The following is a 16,867-nucleotide window of genomic DNA, read 5'->3' on the forward strand; positions in this document are numbered from 1 at the left end:
TTACCCAGTAATGAATTCATGTTCTTTAACAGTGAACATAAGATGGATATCTAGAATCTGAGGCATTCTTGTAGACAAAAATATAGATTTGAAGTGCTATTGTTAGCTTTGCAAGTTGTTTATCATATTTTGCATTATACATCTTACATGTAGTCCTTTGCGACAAATTTGTTCTGATGCTTTATTGCTGTGATACTTCTTTGGTAATGGCACAATATTAACGATTCCCATAGCTTTACTAAACCAAGATAAAATTCCTTTCCACATATGTTGCAGCTCCATCTAAGATTTATTTCTTCTTCCCATCTGTGAAGGTGGGTAAGAGACCTAAATTTTGGATCATATGATGGCTTACAGTGAGGTAACTGGTGACATAATGTCATTTCTTTGGATACGCTTTCCAAATCAGAGGGCAACACCTCTGCTTACATCATGCTGCTCATCTCTTATCTCACTTTAGATCAGGATTTGAATACACATTTTGTATACCAGATGTCCTCAACTTCTAGGCAGAGGGGTTCTCTCTTACTGGAGATTTCTTTCAAAACTTAGAATCAGTCTTAAATGGGATAGCAAGGAACAATCAATGGGAAAATATATTCATCAAAAGGTATTAAACATGAAGTATTTTTTTTAAAAGCTTCTGTGAATGCTAGCATGCAGAAATATTGGAGTGTAATGTTGATTACACTTCATCCTTCCCTGAGATTGAATCCTCTGTTGTTCAGTTTAGCCCTGTAGTCAGTGTATCTGTATTTTCTAAAACACAGCTTTTAAAAATTTCCAAATTACTCATTATGTCACATCAGAAAGCCCCAGTATTTCAAGATGACAAAGTACCTCTTCCAAACCACTTTGCCAAATTCACCTCCATTTCCTTTCATGAACATTTGGAGTTGTTCATAGAAATCACAAAAGATACATTTTCATGTAGAATCTACTCTATGACAAGGAAAATATATTAGAAATTGTATTGTTATTTCAATAGATCTTTCTTTCTACTCTAAAACAACAAAAAAATGTTATATTCTGGGAAAGAATATTTAAAAGATTATCGCCACACTCATGCTGTGAACTGTTTTGCACATGAAATCATCAGGCCATTCTGCTTTTTATGCTCTCTCATCTGACAACATCATGAATTTTGTTGATACCTATGGGGAAAAATATTAGCCAATCCTATGTGAAGCTGCTGTGCAATTAGCCTGGTATGGTTACATATTTTGTGAATAAAACTGGTAATTTTCTTTTTTTCGGTGGGGTGTTTATACACTTTCATATTTATCTAGATCTGTTCAGTCTTTGCTAATTAAAGTCTGACTTTATTGGCAGTCATAATTAGAGCTCTTCAAGATGACCTCTGTTTTTTATAATTCTTCAGACAGCGGATTGCCTAAAAGTTTGCAGTGCGGTGGCCCTAAGTCCACCTCTGCTTCCAAGTGTACAAAAAGTTCTTCTTAGAAAAATCAACAAAATTAAATAAAAAATATAGGGAATTGCGAAAAAGCTTTTAGGAGTAAGTAAAGGTTTAGGGAAAAGAATTTTTAATTTCAGTTTAGTTTTGAAACTATTATTAAAGCAACAGAATTTTAAAACTCTTCATTTGAGTTTTCCAAAACTTTCCACAAAAGCAGTTTATGTGGAGGTATGCCATGCAAAATCTCACAGGAGTTTTTTAGGGGAAACTGATAATAGTGCTCTTGTGCTGCTCTTCCATTCCTAGTGATCAAAGAGTACGGCTTGTGCTTTACTAGAACTCTGTCTTCACCAGTGGAAATGCATAGTGAACATCAGTCTCTGGTCTGTACTCCCACACCTTAGAGCTGTGTTTAAGAGGAAATCCTTCCTTTTCAGGAGGCACAGAAATCTTTGTTAGGCCGTCTAGGTTTTTCTTTTCCATGGTTTCCCACTTTTTGTAGCACAATTGCAAATGCTCTTGAGGTTGCATTAAGCATGCTTAGACTGCCCCCAAGACAGTCTGAAAGGGAGGTGGCTCTTCCTTCACCTTATGCACGGATTAGTCATTGAGGGAGGAATTTTAAAGAGGAACTAGTGAACACTTAGAATTTTTTTCTTTTATGGAATAATCTCATGCCAGGAATAGACATGTCAGTTTGGATAGTAAAGGTCATAGTCCAATGCCATGGAAAGTAAAAGATAGATAGATAGATAGATAGATAGATAGATAGATAGATAGATAGATAGATAGATAGATAGATAGATAGATAGATAGATTTTCATAGATAGATTCTTCTGCTCCAGCACTACAAAGTGCACATGTGAAAGCAATCTTTCTATCTTCTTGTCACTATTAAAAGTCAGTGTTTGGTACAAATATTGTTTCAACCAAGTTTTTGATTAATTTGTGCATTCAAGCATTAAATGTTGTCAACTAAATGTAGGAAATACGAAATATGACTATGTGTGAAAAAGTCTATTCAGAGATGTTTGTTCATACTGCTAAAATAGGAGAAGCTTGGAAGAATTTAACCTGGGTTTGGAACTTGTTTCCATTGTGACTCCTTCTGGAGTTTGGTATACATTCTTCAGCCTTCTCCACATCCTAATTTCCCCTGCTTCCTGTAACTCAGAAGGAGAAATTTATTTCATGCCTTCAGTATTTTGTTTCTGTAAAGAGTCTGCATTTAAAAAAGGAATCCACATTTAAGAAAAAAAGAGTGCATCCACTCTGTGAAGGTTGCTGAGCTACTTTGATTTATAGATTTTTTTAAATAAATCTTAAATCTCTTGCTTTTCAAGTTTTCTGTGAGTGGCTGAGCTGTGGCTGCTGATGGTTCCATCCACAGGGTAAGAGATTTAGATGACTAGCTGTGGCTTGTGTGATGGAAACCAGTTCAGTATTTATAGTTTATGTTTTGAAATTTTACAATAAAATAACACTGGGCCTGCTTTTTAATCCAAACATTTCAGTCTATGTCTTCCTTTCATCTATTGGCATGCCAGCAATTCATTCCATACGAATAAGAGGTTTTGTGCTCTGACTGTACTGTGAGATTGCCATGTTTCTGAAACGTATCAATGTGGTATGCACTTATATACCCAAAATAGCATCTTTCTTCTGCTGCAAAGAGATATCAAGAAAATTTTAAAGCTCAAGTAAGTAAAATAATAAGACAATGAATCCAGATTATTAAATAATTTAAGTTTCCCTTATTCTGTATTTGTCTCAATATTCTTGTCTCATTCCTCAAAACATGAATAATTATAGTTATGGAAGTGCATGAAATAAGGTACATATTTAATATTTATTAATTTATCAAAAAAGAGTTGCAGCATGGCTACCAGAAACATAATTGTTTTCTGTGTAACTTATTATCGTGGTCAAAAAATTAGGAACTGTCATGAGAACCCCACATCACCTGACTAAGAGCAAGACACATAAATCCAAGAGTTCTAGTGCTGTAAAAATGTCAGTGAACTGAATGGCATGAAAGTACTACAAGATATTTGTCTATGTACATACTAACCCCAAGCCTGCAGTCATCGATGGAGGATTTAACTGACAAATTTTAAAGCTAAGATCTGACCCTCTCTTGTTTTCTAGTTAACTCACTGACCTTAAAGTGATTTCATTTGAGGTACAGAACTGAGGGTCCCAATTGTGAAGGACTGATGCCTTATCTGTAAGTGTCATTTAAGGTTCAAGATACTGTTTTAAAGAGGGCTGCACTGACTTCACGCACTTCATTCAAATTATGATACTCAAATGCTAAAACCCTGCAATTGACATCATAGAATTGGATTCAACATGTGATGGATACACTTCAAAATGGTAACGTAAGGATATGGGCAGGAAACAGAAAATTAATTGAAAGGTAAATTCCAAATGGTGGTGTGTTTAGCCAATGTGTGGAAAACATGATGCAGTCTAGCTGGAAGAATGGAAGGACTTAAAGGATTTCAGAGAAGGGTTGCAGGTTTACAGGTTGAGGGATTTTTTTGGTCTTTACAATGCTTATATGGAGACTATTATGAAACAATGTCTAGCATGCCAAAACTGAATTAGTTTGGTTTTGTTTTTTGTTTTGTTTTGGTTTGTTTTGTTTTGGTTTTGTTTCTGAGAGATGATAAATGAAAAAGCTTTTTTTTTTTTTCCTGATAGATTATAAATGAAATAACTGTACAAAACATCATGCTGACAGCAATCATGATCAGAATACTGAAAATCTTTACAGTGCCACATATTTTGTTTAGTCCCACAACTTAAGATAAAGTTTTTCTAAGAAATACAGTCTTGAAGAGTTTTCTTTCAAGGTGTTGGTGTCTATGTCCTTGGATATGAGAAAAGAGGAGGACTCAGAAATACCAGCTCTACAGCAGTCTCCATTTGTAATTATGAGCTATTGCCTGAATCTATTAGCTATGAAGCCACCTGTTTGCTCAGTATAAATAGCTTAGAATTTCCTGCAAGGAAATTACATGAAACATCAATAAGAAATGATGTTACATTTTCAGGTCAATATGACTATCATTACTTGGCATTTATCTTTTCCTACTGATATCATGTTTGGCAGCCAGTATCATAGAAGACTTAGAAATTGTTGCTCTGTGTTTTGTTTCTGTTCATGTTAAATTGGCCTGTTCAGTAATGGCAGTCATTCATTCTGCTTGTTTTAGCAGATCCTTGATATTTCATTTTTCTTATCATACACTGTAAAGATAGCAATACGTGAAGATGGACTAGTGCTATGATGGCTTCAGAGACATTAGTCTCTCATCAGGGTCTTGGGATGTAAATGCTTTTTTACATACCTTAGAAGGATGCAGAATGAACTTCACCTCTTCTGTCTGCTGTGGATATGCCTGATTTTGTCACTAAGACAGGAAAGAGAGTTTCCTGCAACCCTGAGCCATCTTTTCTATATTCTGGCTTTCTCTGTTCATGTGGGAAAGATAGCCCAGGCCTAAGAAGCCTCAGCTTACAGTACATGGCTATATTTGATTATATACAGACTTAATTTCTGGCTTTGTGTGCCTGGCATACAGAGTTTAACAGAATATTAGTTTTGTGATTTCTCAGCCTTTTTTGTAGTCACTGCTGCCTTCAAAGCATAATTACCTATTAGTCACTTTGTACTTTTAAACTATATAATTTAGACGCTGAAGTTTCAAGTACCTTTTCCAGCAACTAACATGGGTATCTGGGATACTAAAATATCCCAGGAGTAGGAGAACTTTGATTTGAATACTAGATGTATTTATAAATGTTGGCTTTTTAATGTTGTGTTTATTTCATTTCAGTTTCAAATAATAACATATTCAGATAAAACTCTCAGATGTTTAGTGGAATAAATAAGTAATATTTAGATCTTATTCCACATTTCAAAACATTTACAATATGTATAGCCTCTTTTTCAATAGTATTTTTCACTAAATTCTACATGCTTTCATTACCGTAAGCCTACAGGGATTCGAGATATATCTGAACAAACAAGTAATTTCCAGATTCATTGGACACTTAAATAGGTTGTTTTCTAAAAATCTCCTTTTTTAATCCTACATACGAGTCTTAAATTACACATTAAATTACCAAATTTATGTGCTATATAGAAGGCAAAATTTAAATCAACCACCAGTGTATTAAGATGCAAAACATTTAAGGGGTTAATGTCAGTGATGAGGATGCATGAGAACTAAATGTGCAGACCTTGCAACATAACTGTTTTTTATTCAGTTATAGGTGCCCAGCGCAGGAGAAGTCCCAGTGCCCTTGCCATTGAAGTTTTTGAATCACATTTGGGAAGTCATATATTACAGGTAAAAAAATGGCTTTTCCAAGAAAAATCAAAATATCTATCTAGTCATATATCTGCCAATAATTTGAATAGTATTGTTGTCAACACTTCTATTGATGAGTTCTTTTTTTATGCTCATATTTCTTCTATTTTGAAAGTCCATAATTGGGAGACTGTTAATTAGAGGCAAGGCAAGTGTTACTTTAGCTGAATCACAATATTTTGTTGTTTAGAATGGTGTTAGAATTTGTTTGCTTGCAGAATGCCCTTATGTATTTTTGTGCATGTGTGTACAAGCTAGTATTTTGTGTTGGTGCTTTGTCTTATGTCATGTATCAATTTAGGGTTGGTGTTTTTTTCCCCACTTTGGTTTGTGAGCACTGCTTTTCTCCACAAAATCCCAGTTGTCACAATTATATATCACAAATTTGGAGCAATCTGCAGAGATTAAAAGATGAAAGCATGCCTCTTAGGTGTCCTCAGCTGTGGGCTGAAAACTGGTCTGGTATTTGTCAATCAGGTTTGTCACATGACACAAGTCATCATATTCCAGGAAGACTCAACTGAAAAACGATGAGCTGATGGAAACATTCTTGTGCGTGATTTATTTTGCCAGGGTTACTACAGCCTTTCTTAGATTGAAGTGATCAAATGTGGAGCAGTTAAGAAGAAAATGTGATGTGCCCTGCAGTAAGGCAAACCCAGCCCTAAGGAAATAAAACCCACAAAGTCTTTTCTAAGTGTGGCACTGAATAACTGCTCTTATTTAGCAATGTACACAGCTTCTCAATGCAAATATATTGTCTGGTGTATTATCTTTTGAGAGGTACGAGAGAGGTAAATTAGGATATTATCATGAGAAATATTCCACTTAATTTGAAATGATTGAGAGCTATCTCTGTACTAACTCAGCTGTGGTATTCAAAAGCACTATAGATAATGTCAGAATTTTCATGTCTTTATAAAGTAACTAAATGCAGAATAGCAACAAAGATAATTTTAGGAAAACATTAAATTAACTAGTAGAATTAATTTCTCTTCGGAACTGGAATTATGAATGAAATTATTTCCTTAGTTGTGCACTCTTGGCAGAGGTCTAGGTCAAGTTTTTGATTCTGTAAGCAAATACTTTTGTTGTAGTTATCGTGTCAGAGATCTGCACCATTATCTACAGTACTATGTTTGCATATTAGGCAGGAACACTGCTATGTTGTCTCATACATGCAGAAAAAAAATGAAGAACTAGCAGTTTTATGATATTTCAGTTTATGTAATTTCTCAGTATGTTGAGTGTCTAAACATATCATATATCCTAAAGGTATGTTTTTTACAATATTACTTATAACTCATATATAAATGAAACCTCATTGAGACGGATTTATTTACACTTTTTACGTATTAAGTATGACTCTTATAGATGAAAATGAAAAATCCTGGGATGGCCACTTTGAAAACTATTTGAGTTTTTCACTTACTGTGTATTAAACAATTGGTGACTTTCATACTTGTTTAAACTATATTCCATTTATGGATTGTTGGGATTTTTGGGTTTTCTGAGGTTTTTTTTAGGTTTTAAAAAATTGATTTTTGATAAATTAAGGTGTTTTCAGGACATAACTTCATCATACTACTACTAAAAAAAACCCTGTGTTGCACTTATATTCTCAAAACTGAGGATTTTAAATCAAAATTAACATTAGCCTTAGCCATTAGCCTGTTAAGGTGTGGTCTTTTCAAAGAAGATGATGCTTTTATCAAAGTACTTCCATGAATCTCTCAGTTGATAATAGGCAGTTCAACCCTGATATTTGCAAGATACACCCTTGACAATGGATAAAAGACAATATGAATTAATAGTGGTGACAGGTTTATCAAAATTTGTTAAGATTTTGTCTTATTTTAGCAGAGCAATCAACCCTTGGGAGGTGATGGGTCATGCAGTCAAATGTACCACTTCTAAACAGATCACAATGAACTTCAAACTACTGCCTTGGTCTAATAGGTAGTAATATAATCACCAGAAGACAAAATGCTTTTTAAAATAGCAATTGGATAGACTTTGTGGTGGAATATGGTTCTAACATGTTCTCACCTAGTCTGCTTCTCATAGAAATGATTTTCCATTAAGTATCATGATAAGTATTGTTTGCAAGTGGAGTAAACAACTTGATTATACTTTGGGAATTTTGGTTCCAGAGTCTGCTATCTGAATAATTTTAATTAATAGTTGGTGTAATCCCTTTTGCTATTAGTACTTTGAAGACTTGGTTAAGTGTAAGCTCAGAAATTAAGGACCTCTCTAATCTTTTTAATATTTTGGTACTTCAAAATTTATTGATAGACAGATATGCATAATACAGTAGATTTTTAAAAAGTGGATATAGTTTATTTAAGATGAGGTTACACAAACAGAAATGGAGGCACATATTGTGATATTTTTATATTTTGAGTCTACAAATAGGTAGTGTCAGTGACATCTAGGTATAAATTATATGCATTAGTCATGTCCATACATATTAAATCCATGTATTTATATATAATGCCTAGTCATCATTGAATGAAGAATGCCTTCATCCATGTTTTTTTTTCTATTATTTAGGAATCAAATGTATAAATACTGCTTAATTGATGATTGATACAGGTGCTAAGGTTTTCTCCCATATGCAGTTAAGTGCAGAAAATAGTAAAGTAAAGCTCTACCTGTCATGAGAAAAATAAAAGTTAAAAAGTAATCGATTTTGGTCTGAGATAGCATTTGTGCCCAGGGATCATACAGTTAAATCTGTTCCGTTAATGGCAAACTTCATTAACTACAAAAATAATCAACACACCATTACCTTTACATCAATTCAGAGATGAAAAATTGACTGAAAACCTGATAAAAGGAAATTTTAATACTTTTAAAGGGCTTCATTTGAGTAAGGCATCTTTGCATTTGTCCTTTGTACAAATCTAGATATACAAAGAGGCTCATACTTCGCTTACGTATGAAATCCAACCCACATGCACATCCTCTTGGTGAGAGTGGTGAGGCTCTGGCGCAGGCTGCCTGGGGAATCTGTGGCTGCCCCATCCCTGGCAGTGCTCAAGGGCCACGTTCGATGGGTCTCTGAGCCACTTAGGATAGTGCAAGGTGTCCCTGTCCATGGCAGGGGGGTTGGAAGTAGGTGATCTTTAAGGACCCTTTTAACCTGAATCAGTCTAAAATTGTGTGAGTCTATGTCAAAAAATCTCCCAGCCACAGCTGATTGCTGTATATCGTGCTGAAGAGATTCCCAGTGGTAGGTTTGAAGCCAAAGGTGCTATTCACTCTGTGCTTCTGGAAAAAAAGACACCACAAATGATGACTGCTCAAACACTATTACATCAGAATCTTTATGTCAGTGCAATGTCTTTTAAATGTTTTCCCAGTAAAATCACCTGAATTATGAATAGTAGAGTGGAACGTAATGGAGTAGAAAAGTAGATAATGGCAATATGTTAATTAATTTTTGACAAGATTTTTGATTTGCCAAATTATAAGCTTTTTTTTTTTTGTCTTGTACATCCTTTTTCTTGTGAAAAGTGGTGTTATAATGAGAATAGATGTCTTCTGTTTTATATTTCTGTACATATATCTGTCTATCAACTAAATCCAGCAAAAAAATTATTTCTGGTACCTGCTATTAAAAATTTGGTTTAAATTGGTTGTAAAAATTAGCAAGATTTTCATCAATTTTTCAGGATCTCTGGATTTTTTTTCTGTAACTTCGTTGCTATTGAGAAGGTGTGAAAAAGGGTCAGTAACCCCATAGTCTTCTTATAATCAGGAATGATCAGGAAATGTAGAACTAAATATAGAGAAAAGGGAAAGTTAGTGAATATATTTGCATATGCAAATTAGCTTAATTGATACTGCTTGCCTCTACAGGGATTTTTCATTACAAACTGGAGTGCTACATTGTTCAGCTCATATTGAGTAATTTAGTAACTAATGAGACCAGTTTGCACTAATTTGCATATGATAAATGAGCTTAATTGCAGTAAATAACTTGGAGGCATAATTACTTAATTTTCCTGTGTTGCATGGCTTTTAAGTTCACGTATGAACAACTCAAGATAATTTTGCATATTTAAATTAGTTGCTTTTAAAATTCTTGAACAAAAAAGAACACACCTTACAATTTGAACTGTAAAACAATTAAAAGTATAATGTACATTATTTTCAAAAAATTTTAGTATTTTGAAAATATATGTTTCTTCCTTTAAAAACATCAGTGCCTTTTTAAAAACTAAATATTTGGAATTAATCACAATGAAGTAGCTTTAAAGTCAGGCTAGGATGGAAAGATGGTATAAGTAATAATAATAGGAGTGTGTATCTGAACTCTAGTGAGCAGTACACGTTTTGTATTTCTGCATACAAGAGTGATAACTTTCATAATTGCATTTTTTGCTTCAGTACTGCCTGTTCAACTGTTAAGAAACTAACACTTTCATATAGCATTATGTCCATATTACATACACAGTAACTTGGACACTTGTTGTCTTAGATCATCTATACTGTGCTACCTCATTTTGTCTGAAGAAATCCTTGTATTGGACAGATAGCAAAGTGTCAGTGCAACAAGAAGTGTATCCTTTTCTTCATTTTGTGGGCATGTTCCACAAGATGCGAGCACTGATGGCTCTTATGATGTAGATTTTTACAATGAGTTTCAAAACACACAAACAAAAACAAAAAAAAACCAAAACATAATCCAAAATGAAACTAATTGGAAGACCATAGTCAATTTCTGCCATGTCCCTAAAGTTACTGCACGTTAGATGATTTTGATACATTTGATAGAATTGAACTACTGAACTAGACAGAGAAAAAAGCCAACTACCAATCTCATTTATTCCCATAGCGAGATTTGTTGTGCACCCCTGATTTACAAGTGGATGACAATTACTGAATTCTCCTCTGTTCCATAAAGGTCCCCACCTACCTTCCTAGAAGCTGGAAGACTTCTTAAATGTTGTTATCTTGGAAAATTTATGAGACTTGCAGTTCCTTTTTACTTTGTGCTGTACGTTTCTCTCCCACTAAGTATTTTGTGGTGAAATATTTTGAAGTATTTTGTCTTTTGTAAGACAGTTGCAGTATCAGATTCAATGAGAGAAGAAAAATCAGGTTCCCATTAAGATCCGAGGAAAAGCAACCTCAGTGAAAACAATCTGACCCTATAGGTTGTATTCTTCATTGAGTCAAAAGTCACAAACTACAAACCACTTATCTTTAATGAAGTGGTTAACAATGTAGAGAGGATGGCTGTAGTAGATGTCCAGTTGTGTCCAAGACAACCCCAAAAAGTCATCTGAAATGTGCACAAGGCCTGTAAGCCCTTGTTTTACTTCCTAGAAACCCCTGTATCACCACAGTCTTGATCATGGAATGTCATCCTATAATGAAGCAGAATTTGAGCTGTCTGGAAGCTAGAAATGACTCAAATGCTGCAATATGGCTTTACCCCGTGCAGTAGTCCCAGACTTTTCATGCTTGAAGGGCAGTATTGGTTCACATGCTTATCAGTCCACTGGAAGCCTCTGATGGTGGATAGAACTTCATGGAAGATTTAATTGTATCTTTACCTTCATCCTATAGAGAAGCCATGGGCTACTAAACCCATTGATATTATTTCAGCTTTTCTTTATTTAAAGTCAATAAATAAGGAAACCACCCTCATTCTATGGAAGCCTAATGAATTGCTAGTATTGTGAACAATTGAATAACACCTCTTCTCCTAATAGTTTGATATTCTAACTATTTTTTATTAATGTATCCACTACAGTAATAATAAGACTGACATGAAACTGTACAAATATAACCTGTTTTTCAATTTATTATAGTACTGGGCTTCAGAGAGGGGCCCTTATTAATTGTGAGGTAAATGTGCAGATGAACACGACATCTGTGGCTTCTAGTGAATCATTCCAGGTGATGCTAGTACCATACAGAGTAGCTGAGTCATTGGTTTGTTTTCTGGAGTATGTCAGATGAACTTGTATGTCAAATTTCTCAAGAAAGAGGAAAATTAATGTCTCTTCACTCCAAGGGAGCACTCTGACAATCTTCTGTTTGCAGGGAGCTAGTACCACATCCACCTGCACTCCTAAAGTGAAGCAAAGCTGTGTCTACAATCCTGCTCAAGGGGCTGATCCCATCCACCTCTTCAAGCTGTGTGATAGCTGCAAATAACAGATTGTACCATATTTGTGATACTCTCAGAAGTACTCAGGGTCACAGGAATGATCAACTGAATGCAAACAAAGATTTGAAATGCAAACAAAAGTTAATATCTCAGTAGTTACAAAATAAAAGTTTTTTCCCATCTTCAGCCAGAAAAATTGGAAGTTGTTATCAGGAAAATGTTTTCACATACTCCTCAAGTTAATGCTGTTTTATCATCCAGTTTGTAATTCAATGTTATCAAACACAGAAGGTGTAGAATGAAATACCAAATTTGAAGGGAACTTTCATACAATTTCTCTGTTGTCCAAATGGGTCTTGTCCTCCATTCTTGCCACGATTTTTGTAGAATTATAGACCTACTTTTTGGAACAAGGGTGCTCTATCAAGCTTTCTATACAAAAAAAGCGGAGAGAATTCTCTCTACAATTTCCCTACAGTATTTAATCATGTTTGGAAGATGTTGCTATTAATCTATAATAGCTAGATTAGAATATACTGAGACAATGACACAATTCATTTTTGAAAAAATCATTTTGCTGGAGAGTGTGTGAGTAAAGTTCTCCATACATTATAAATATGTATGTTGAGCATGCAACCAGTTTAGACTGGGAAAAATTTGTGAAAATGTCTATTTAAGGCAAATTAGAGAACAGTAAAGAGAGCAAGTTATTTACATTTTTTGCAGCAGTGAACAATCGTGGATGGTACAGGAGTTGCACACAATTAACTGTGTAATGGAGAAACAGAACCTTCTTCTGAAGGGAAAAAAGTACCCAATACTTTGCCTTGGAAGCCCACTGTTAGTTAAGTATTAAAATCAGCCAAGCAGTATGAATTATCATAAGTGAATTAGATACAAAGTTCTAAATTTTTTCTTTCCCCACAAATGTTGTGTAAAACTTTGTAGTGTTTTAATTAAATAGAGGCAATACAAAAAAAAAAAAAAAGTTGACTGGCTAGGCTATAGTTGAGTGGAAGTCTCATTTCTTCCAAAATTTGAATTATTATAGGGAGTCCCATCTGACAAGAAAATTTAAAAAGTGGGAAAAGAGAGAGGAAAGTGTTGGAGTGCTATGAAATATTAGGGAGAAGATTTGTATTCTCATTTACTATTTTCAGTCATTCTGAATATTACATAATGAGGTTCTCTCTGTATAACACTAGTCAACACAGAAATGGTGACACAAGACTAAAGGTGAGGAAGCAGCAGATGGTGGTACTGATGGAGGATTTTTCCAGGCTGTAAAAGGTGTCAGGAGAAAAGACTTCTACTGGCTTGGAAATTTGAGAAGGGCAATTGCTAATGACGATGTCAGTGGTACACACTTTCTGAGAATGAAGAAGACTGTTCAGCTTCTTGTCTGCATTGGGTTAAAGGGGTAGACTACTGACTGACATCTGTTAGCATGTGTCAAAGGCAGACAAAAAGAGGAAAATGTGAAAAGGCTGACAAAATTAAGGATATGTGGGAGAGCACAGATCTGTGCTGTCTGAAAGTAAAAATTTCTGGGATGAAGTAGAGGTTAAATTATGCTCCAGTAGCCAAAAATAAAGTGGAAATTAAATAGATGAATTAAGAGGAAATGTGGTTGCAGATCAGACCACTCAGCAAAGCAGTGCTAAACTTTCTGTTGGTGAAGAGGAGTGCATAACTGCAATGAGACAGAACAAGTACAGAGCAAGTCAGAACTGAAGGTTTGTAGATCATATAAAAGTTCTATGAGGGAATGATTTCTATGAGACAAATATTGAGTCTACTTTATGCACTTAGATTTTGAATCTGAACCTCCTAATTTTCAAGTACAGCCTATATTTAAGTTTTCTTCCTTACATTAAGTGGCATCCAGAGAGTTTGGGTACAAAACCAAAGGGAACACCAAATGCTCTCAACAAAATGCAGTCCAGAAACTGAACAAAGGGGAAGAAAAGGCATTTATTTAATCTACATCTCTGTCGAAAATCAAAAGCATTTAGTATGCAACCATGTTTTCTCTGGAATAGTTGATGATTATAGAGTTCAACTTAGTGATCCCAAAACAGAGATATAACAGTAAGAAATGGGATGCTGTAGTGCCTTAGTATAAACTGAACAATGATGGATTAATGATGTAAGAGATTGTATATATTCTGATGAAAGTATAACTTCCTAGAAAAGATACAATTCTAAGTGGATGGGACCAAAGAATATTAAATGAGGAATAAAATCTTAAAAAAAACCAACAACAGCAAGAGAGGAGAATATCAGCATACTAAATGCTGTGTTGAAGAAAGATAGGTGCACAATCTGCTTGGAAGCAGTAATTTGGGGTGACATGAAATGTGTGTTTATTATGTTCAAACACCACACCCAAACACAGTTTAAAGGCAGGAAGTCAGTGTAAATGCTGAAATGTTGTGAAAAGAGTCATAGGACTCTGGTAAGAAAAGGTCACTGTCTTACTTTGCAGTGTGCTTTTCCAGGAACGAGGCATCTCCAGTAGCTACTTTCCCTTTATGATTTGAGGATAGTGCTATTTCATCTTTCTGCTTCTTTCTGTAGATTTCCATAAAATCTTCCTAGGAATCTGTTCATGCTTGATCAGCAGTCACTCCTCAAGTACTTTGTAGATTGACAGTCTTCTCAGATCATACTCTTGTCATAGAAGAGCAAACTCTTATACTTGATGTTAATTTATTTAGAAATTTAGAAATCTAATTGTGCATTTTGTACTAGTGTAAGTGATTCAGGAAAGATAAGTATTTGAAGCTGCAAGTAGGCAGAAAAACCTCTCTTAGAAATTTTAATGTTGTGGGCCTCTATTCACTGTTGGATGCTCTTTTGCACTTTAAACATGTGTAAATGCCACAGCATGCTATGATATGGCTCTGGTGTTACACCAGTTTAAATTATAACAGAGGTTAACTTGATACATTGCATGATTCTTAAAAGGGCTAGGAACAAAGGCTAGATCAGAATCTGAAAAGGTTAAAGGAGTTGCACAGACAGCCCTGTTACAAAGGACATCTCAGGTCCATTAGCTGGAACACATAGCAAGAGAATTTCCTGGGTTCAGGAGACTCAAAAGGTGCTAATTTGCATACTCCAATTTGTCCCAGTCATAGCAAATGCATTGGATTGACTCCATAAGGGCAGGGCTTTCAATCTGGACTTATGGCAAAGGTAGAGCATCTGAGCACTTGCTGCCCAAGAGATTATATGCTGAAAGGAGACTAGGGAGGTGTGGGAAACAGCAAATTGTTTTGCAATCGGAGCTTGGAGCAGTGCACTTAAACCTGCATTTCATATGGCAACTACATATACAGAAGCGTGCAGTTTCATTTAATAAAAAAATATTTGATCTGAGCAGGACATGTACACATACAGTGATGTGTCATTTAATTCCTGAGAAACTATTTGAAGAAAATGACATATCTCAGCCCTGTTTGCTGACCATTTTGTTGTCACCTGCTGAGTGTTGTCATTTCCATAGCCAGTGGGCTGTATTGAATCAAACAGAGGGAATAGGTCATTAAAAGAAATGGAGGAGTTTCTGCAGCCTGTAGAAGCTGAAGGAGGATTTTTTTTTCCTGGTACATCAACAGAACTCTAATGGAGTCTGAATTCAGCTATGATTTGGGGTTTTGCCTTATATTTCTCAGAAGTAAGGTGGCTTGAAAAGTATAGACAGCATAAACTAATGTGTGGGTTCACCAGGAAGAATTATACCTTCTATGATGTTTGTGAAGATATAGGTGAGGGCAGTAAGTGTCCTTGTTTCAGAAAACTTTTTTCATTTTTTTTCAATTGCAGCATTTATCAAAAAAGAAAAAGAGTGTTGATTTTATATAAATAAATAAAAATGGGGAAAAATATATTTCATGGGCATGCTGAGCAAGTTAACTGATATTTTTCTTCACTTTTCTGAAAACATTGATGACAGTTTCAAAGATTTCAAATATTTCTCATTTCAGGTCTTGTAAAAAATAAACCACTAGAAATAGGCTTTAAACATCATTCATACTCCTCTGCAATGGATGTGAAGGGCAGCACTCTGTGCCCTCTTTTTACCTGGGAGCTGGGAAAGGGGTAGGGTTTTATTCTGCTTACAGAAAACCCTTAAATGGATCATGGACAACTGAGATTCATGTGAATGCTATTGTTTAAGGCTGCTTTTATCTCTGAGTAATTTCATCATATCAGGTGATAGTCACTTTTTGCTTGTTTGTTTGTTTTCAACTGTGAGGCCTAAATAAATAGAAAATTAAATATTGACATGGAACCTATGTGTTCAGACACCCTCAGTGCTATAGAAACTGAAGGTTTAGTTCAGTTTTTCCTAAATTTACTTGGAAAGTGCAACTACCTTTACAGACTTCTAAGTACATAGCATTTAAGGAAATACAAATATTGTTGAAATAAATGAGTCAGGCTTGTACAGCATGCTCTCTGTTCTGAAGTGTATTATCTCAAAAGTTGATTAAATGGTTGTTTCTACTAGTTGCTGCTAAAATGTCATTGTATTAGAATTTCTACCTGTACAGAAATTATAAAAAGGACTATGGGAAAAAAGATAACATTTCTACAAGTGAAGCAGTTATGTGTAATTATATGGTATCACATTTAGGCTCACATACACACACCTAAAAAGCTCACAAAAACTGCAAATTGGGGCTGGACTCTCTTCCTTAATTATGCACAGCACTTAACCAATGAATTTTCTCCTTTTATAGTTCATCCATTTTAAGGAGATTCCTATTTAGATATGGACCATTTTAGATTACTGTACAACTATACCTCTTTGATAGAGTCTCCCAGAATTCAAGTTTGATTTAATGCATTGTAAATTGTATCCTACATATTTATTATAGCTAGGGATTTAAAGTGTTTGGCTTGCTTTGCACTTTGTATTTTTTAGTC

The 16,867-nt window shown here is 34.8% G+C and overlaps 1 protein-coding gene across 3 annotated transcripts in view; it reads left to right on the forward strand.

Annotated features, from left to right (window-relative positions):
* Nucleotides 1–16,867, forward strand: part of NPAS3 (neuronal PAS domain protein 3) — a 592,022-nt gene that overhangs the window by 292,107 nt on the left and 283,048 nt on the right. For all 3 annotated transcript variants that reach the window (XM_058025872.1, XM_058025873.1, XM_058025874.1), the window contains one exon: nucleotides 5,696–5,778. In XM_058025872.1, the coding sequence (XP_057881855.1) occupies nucleotides 5,696–5,778 (83 nt within the window). The remainder of the gene's footprint in view (nucleotides 1–5,695; nucleotides 5,779–16,867) is intronic.

Source organism: Melospiza georgiana, chromosome 6 (genome assembly GCF_028018845.1).
Source record: "Melospiza georgiana isolate bMelGeo1 chromosome 6, bMelGeo1.pri, whole genome shotgun sequence".
Taxonomy (NCBI): Eukaryota; Metazoa; Chordata; class Aves; order Passeriformes; family Passerellidae; genus Melospiza; species Melospiza georgiana.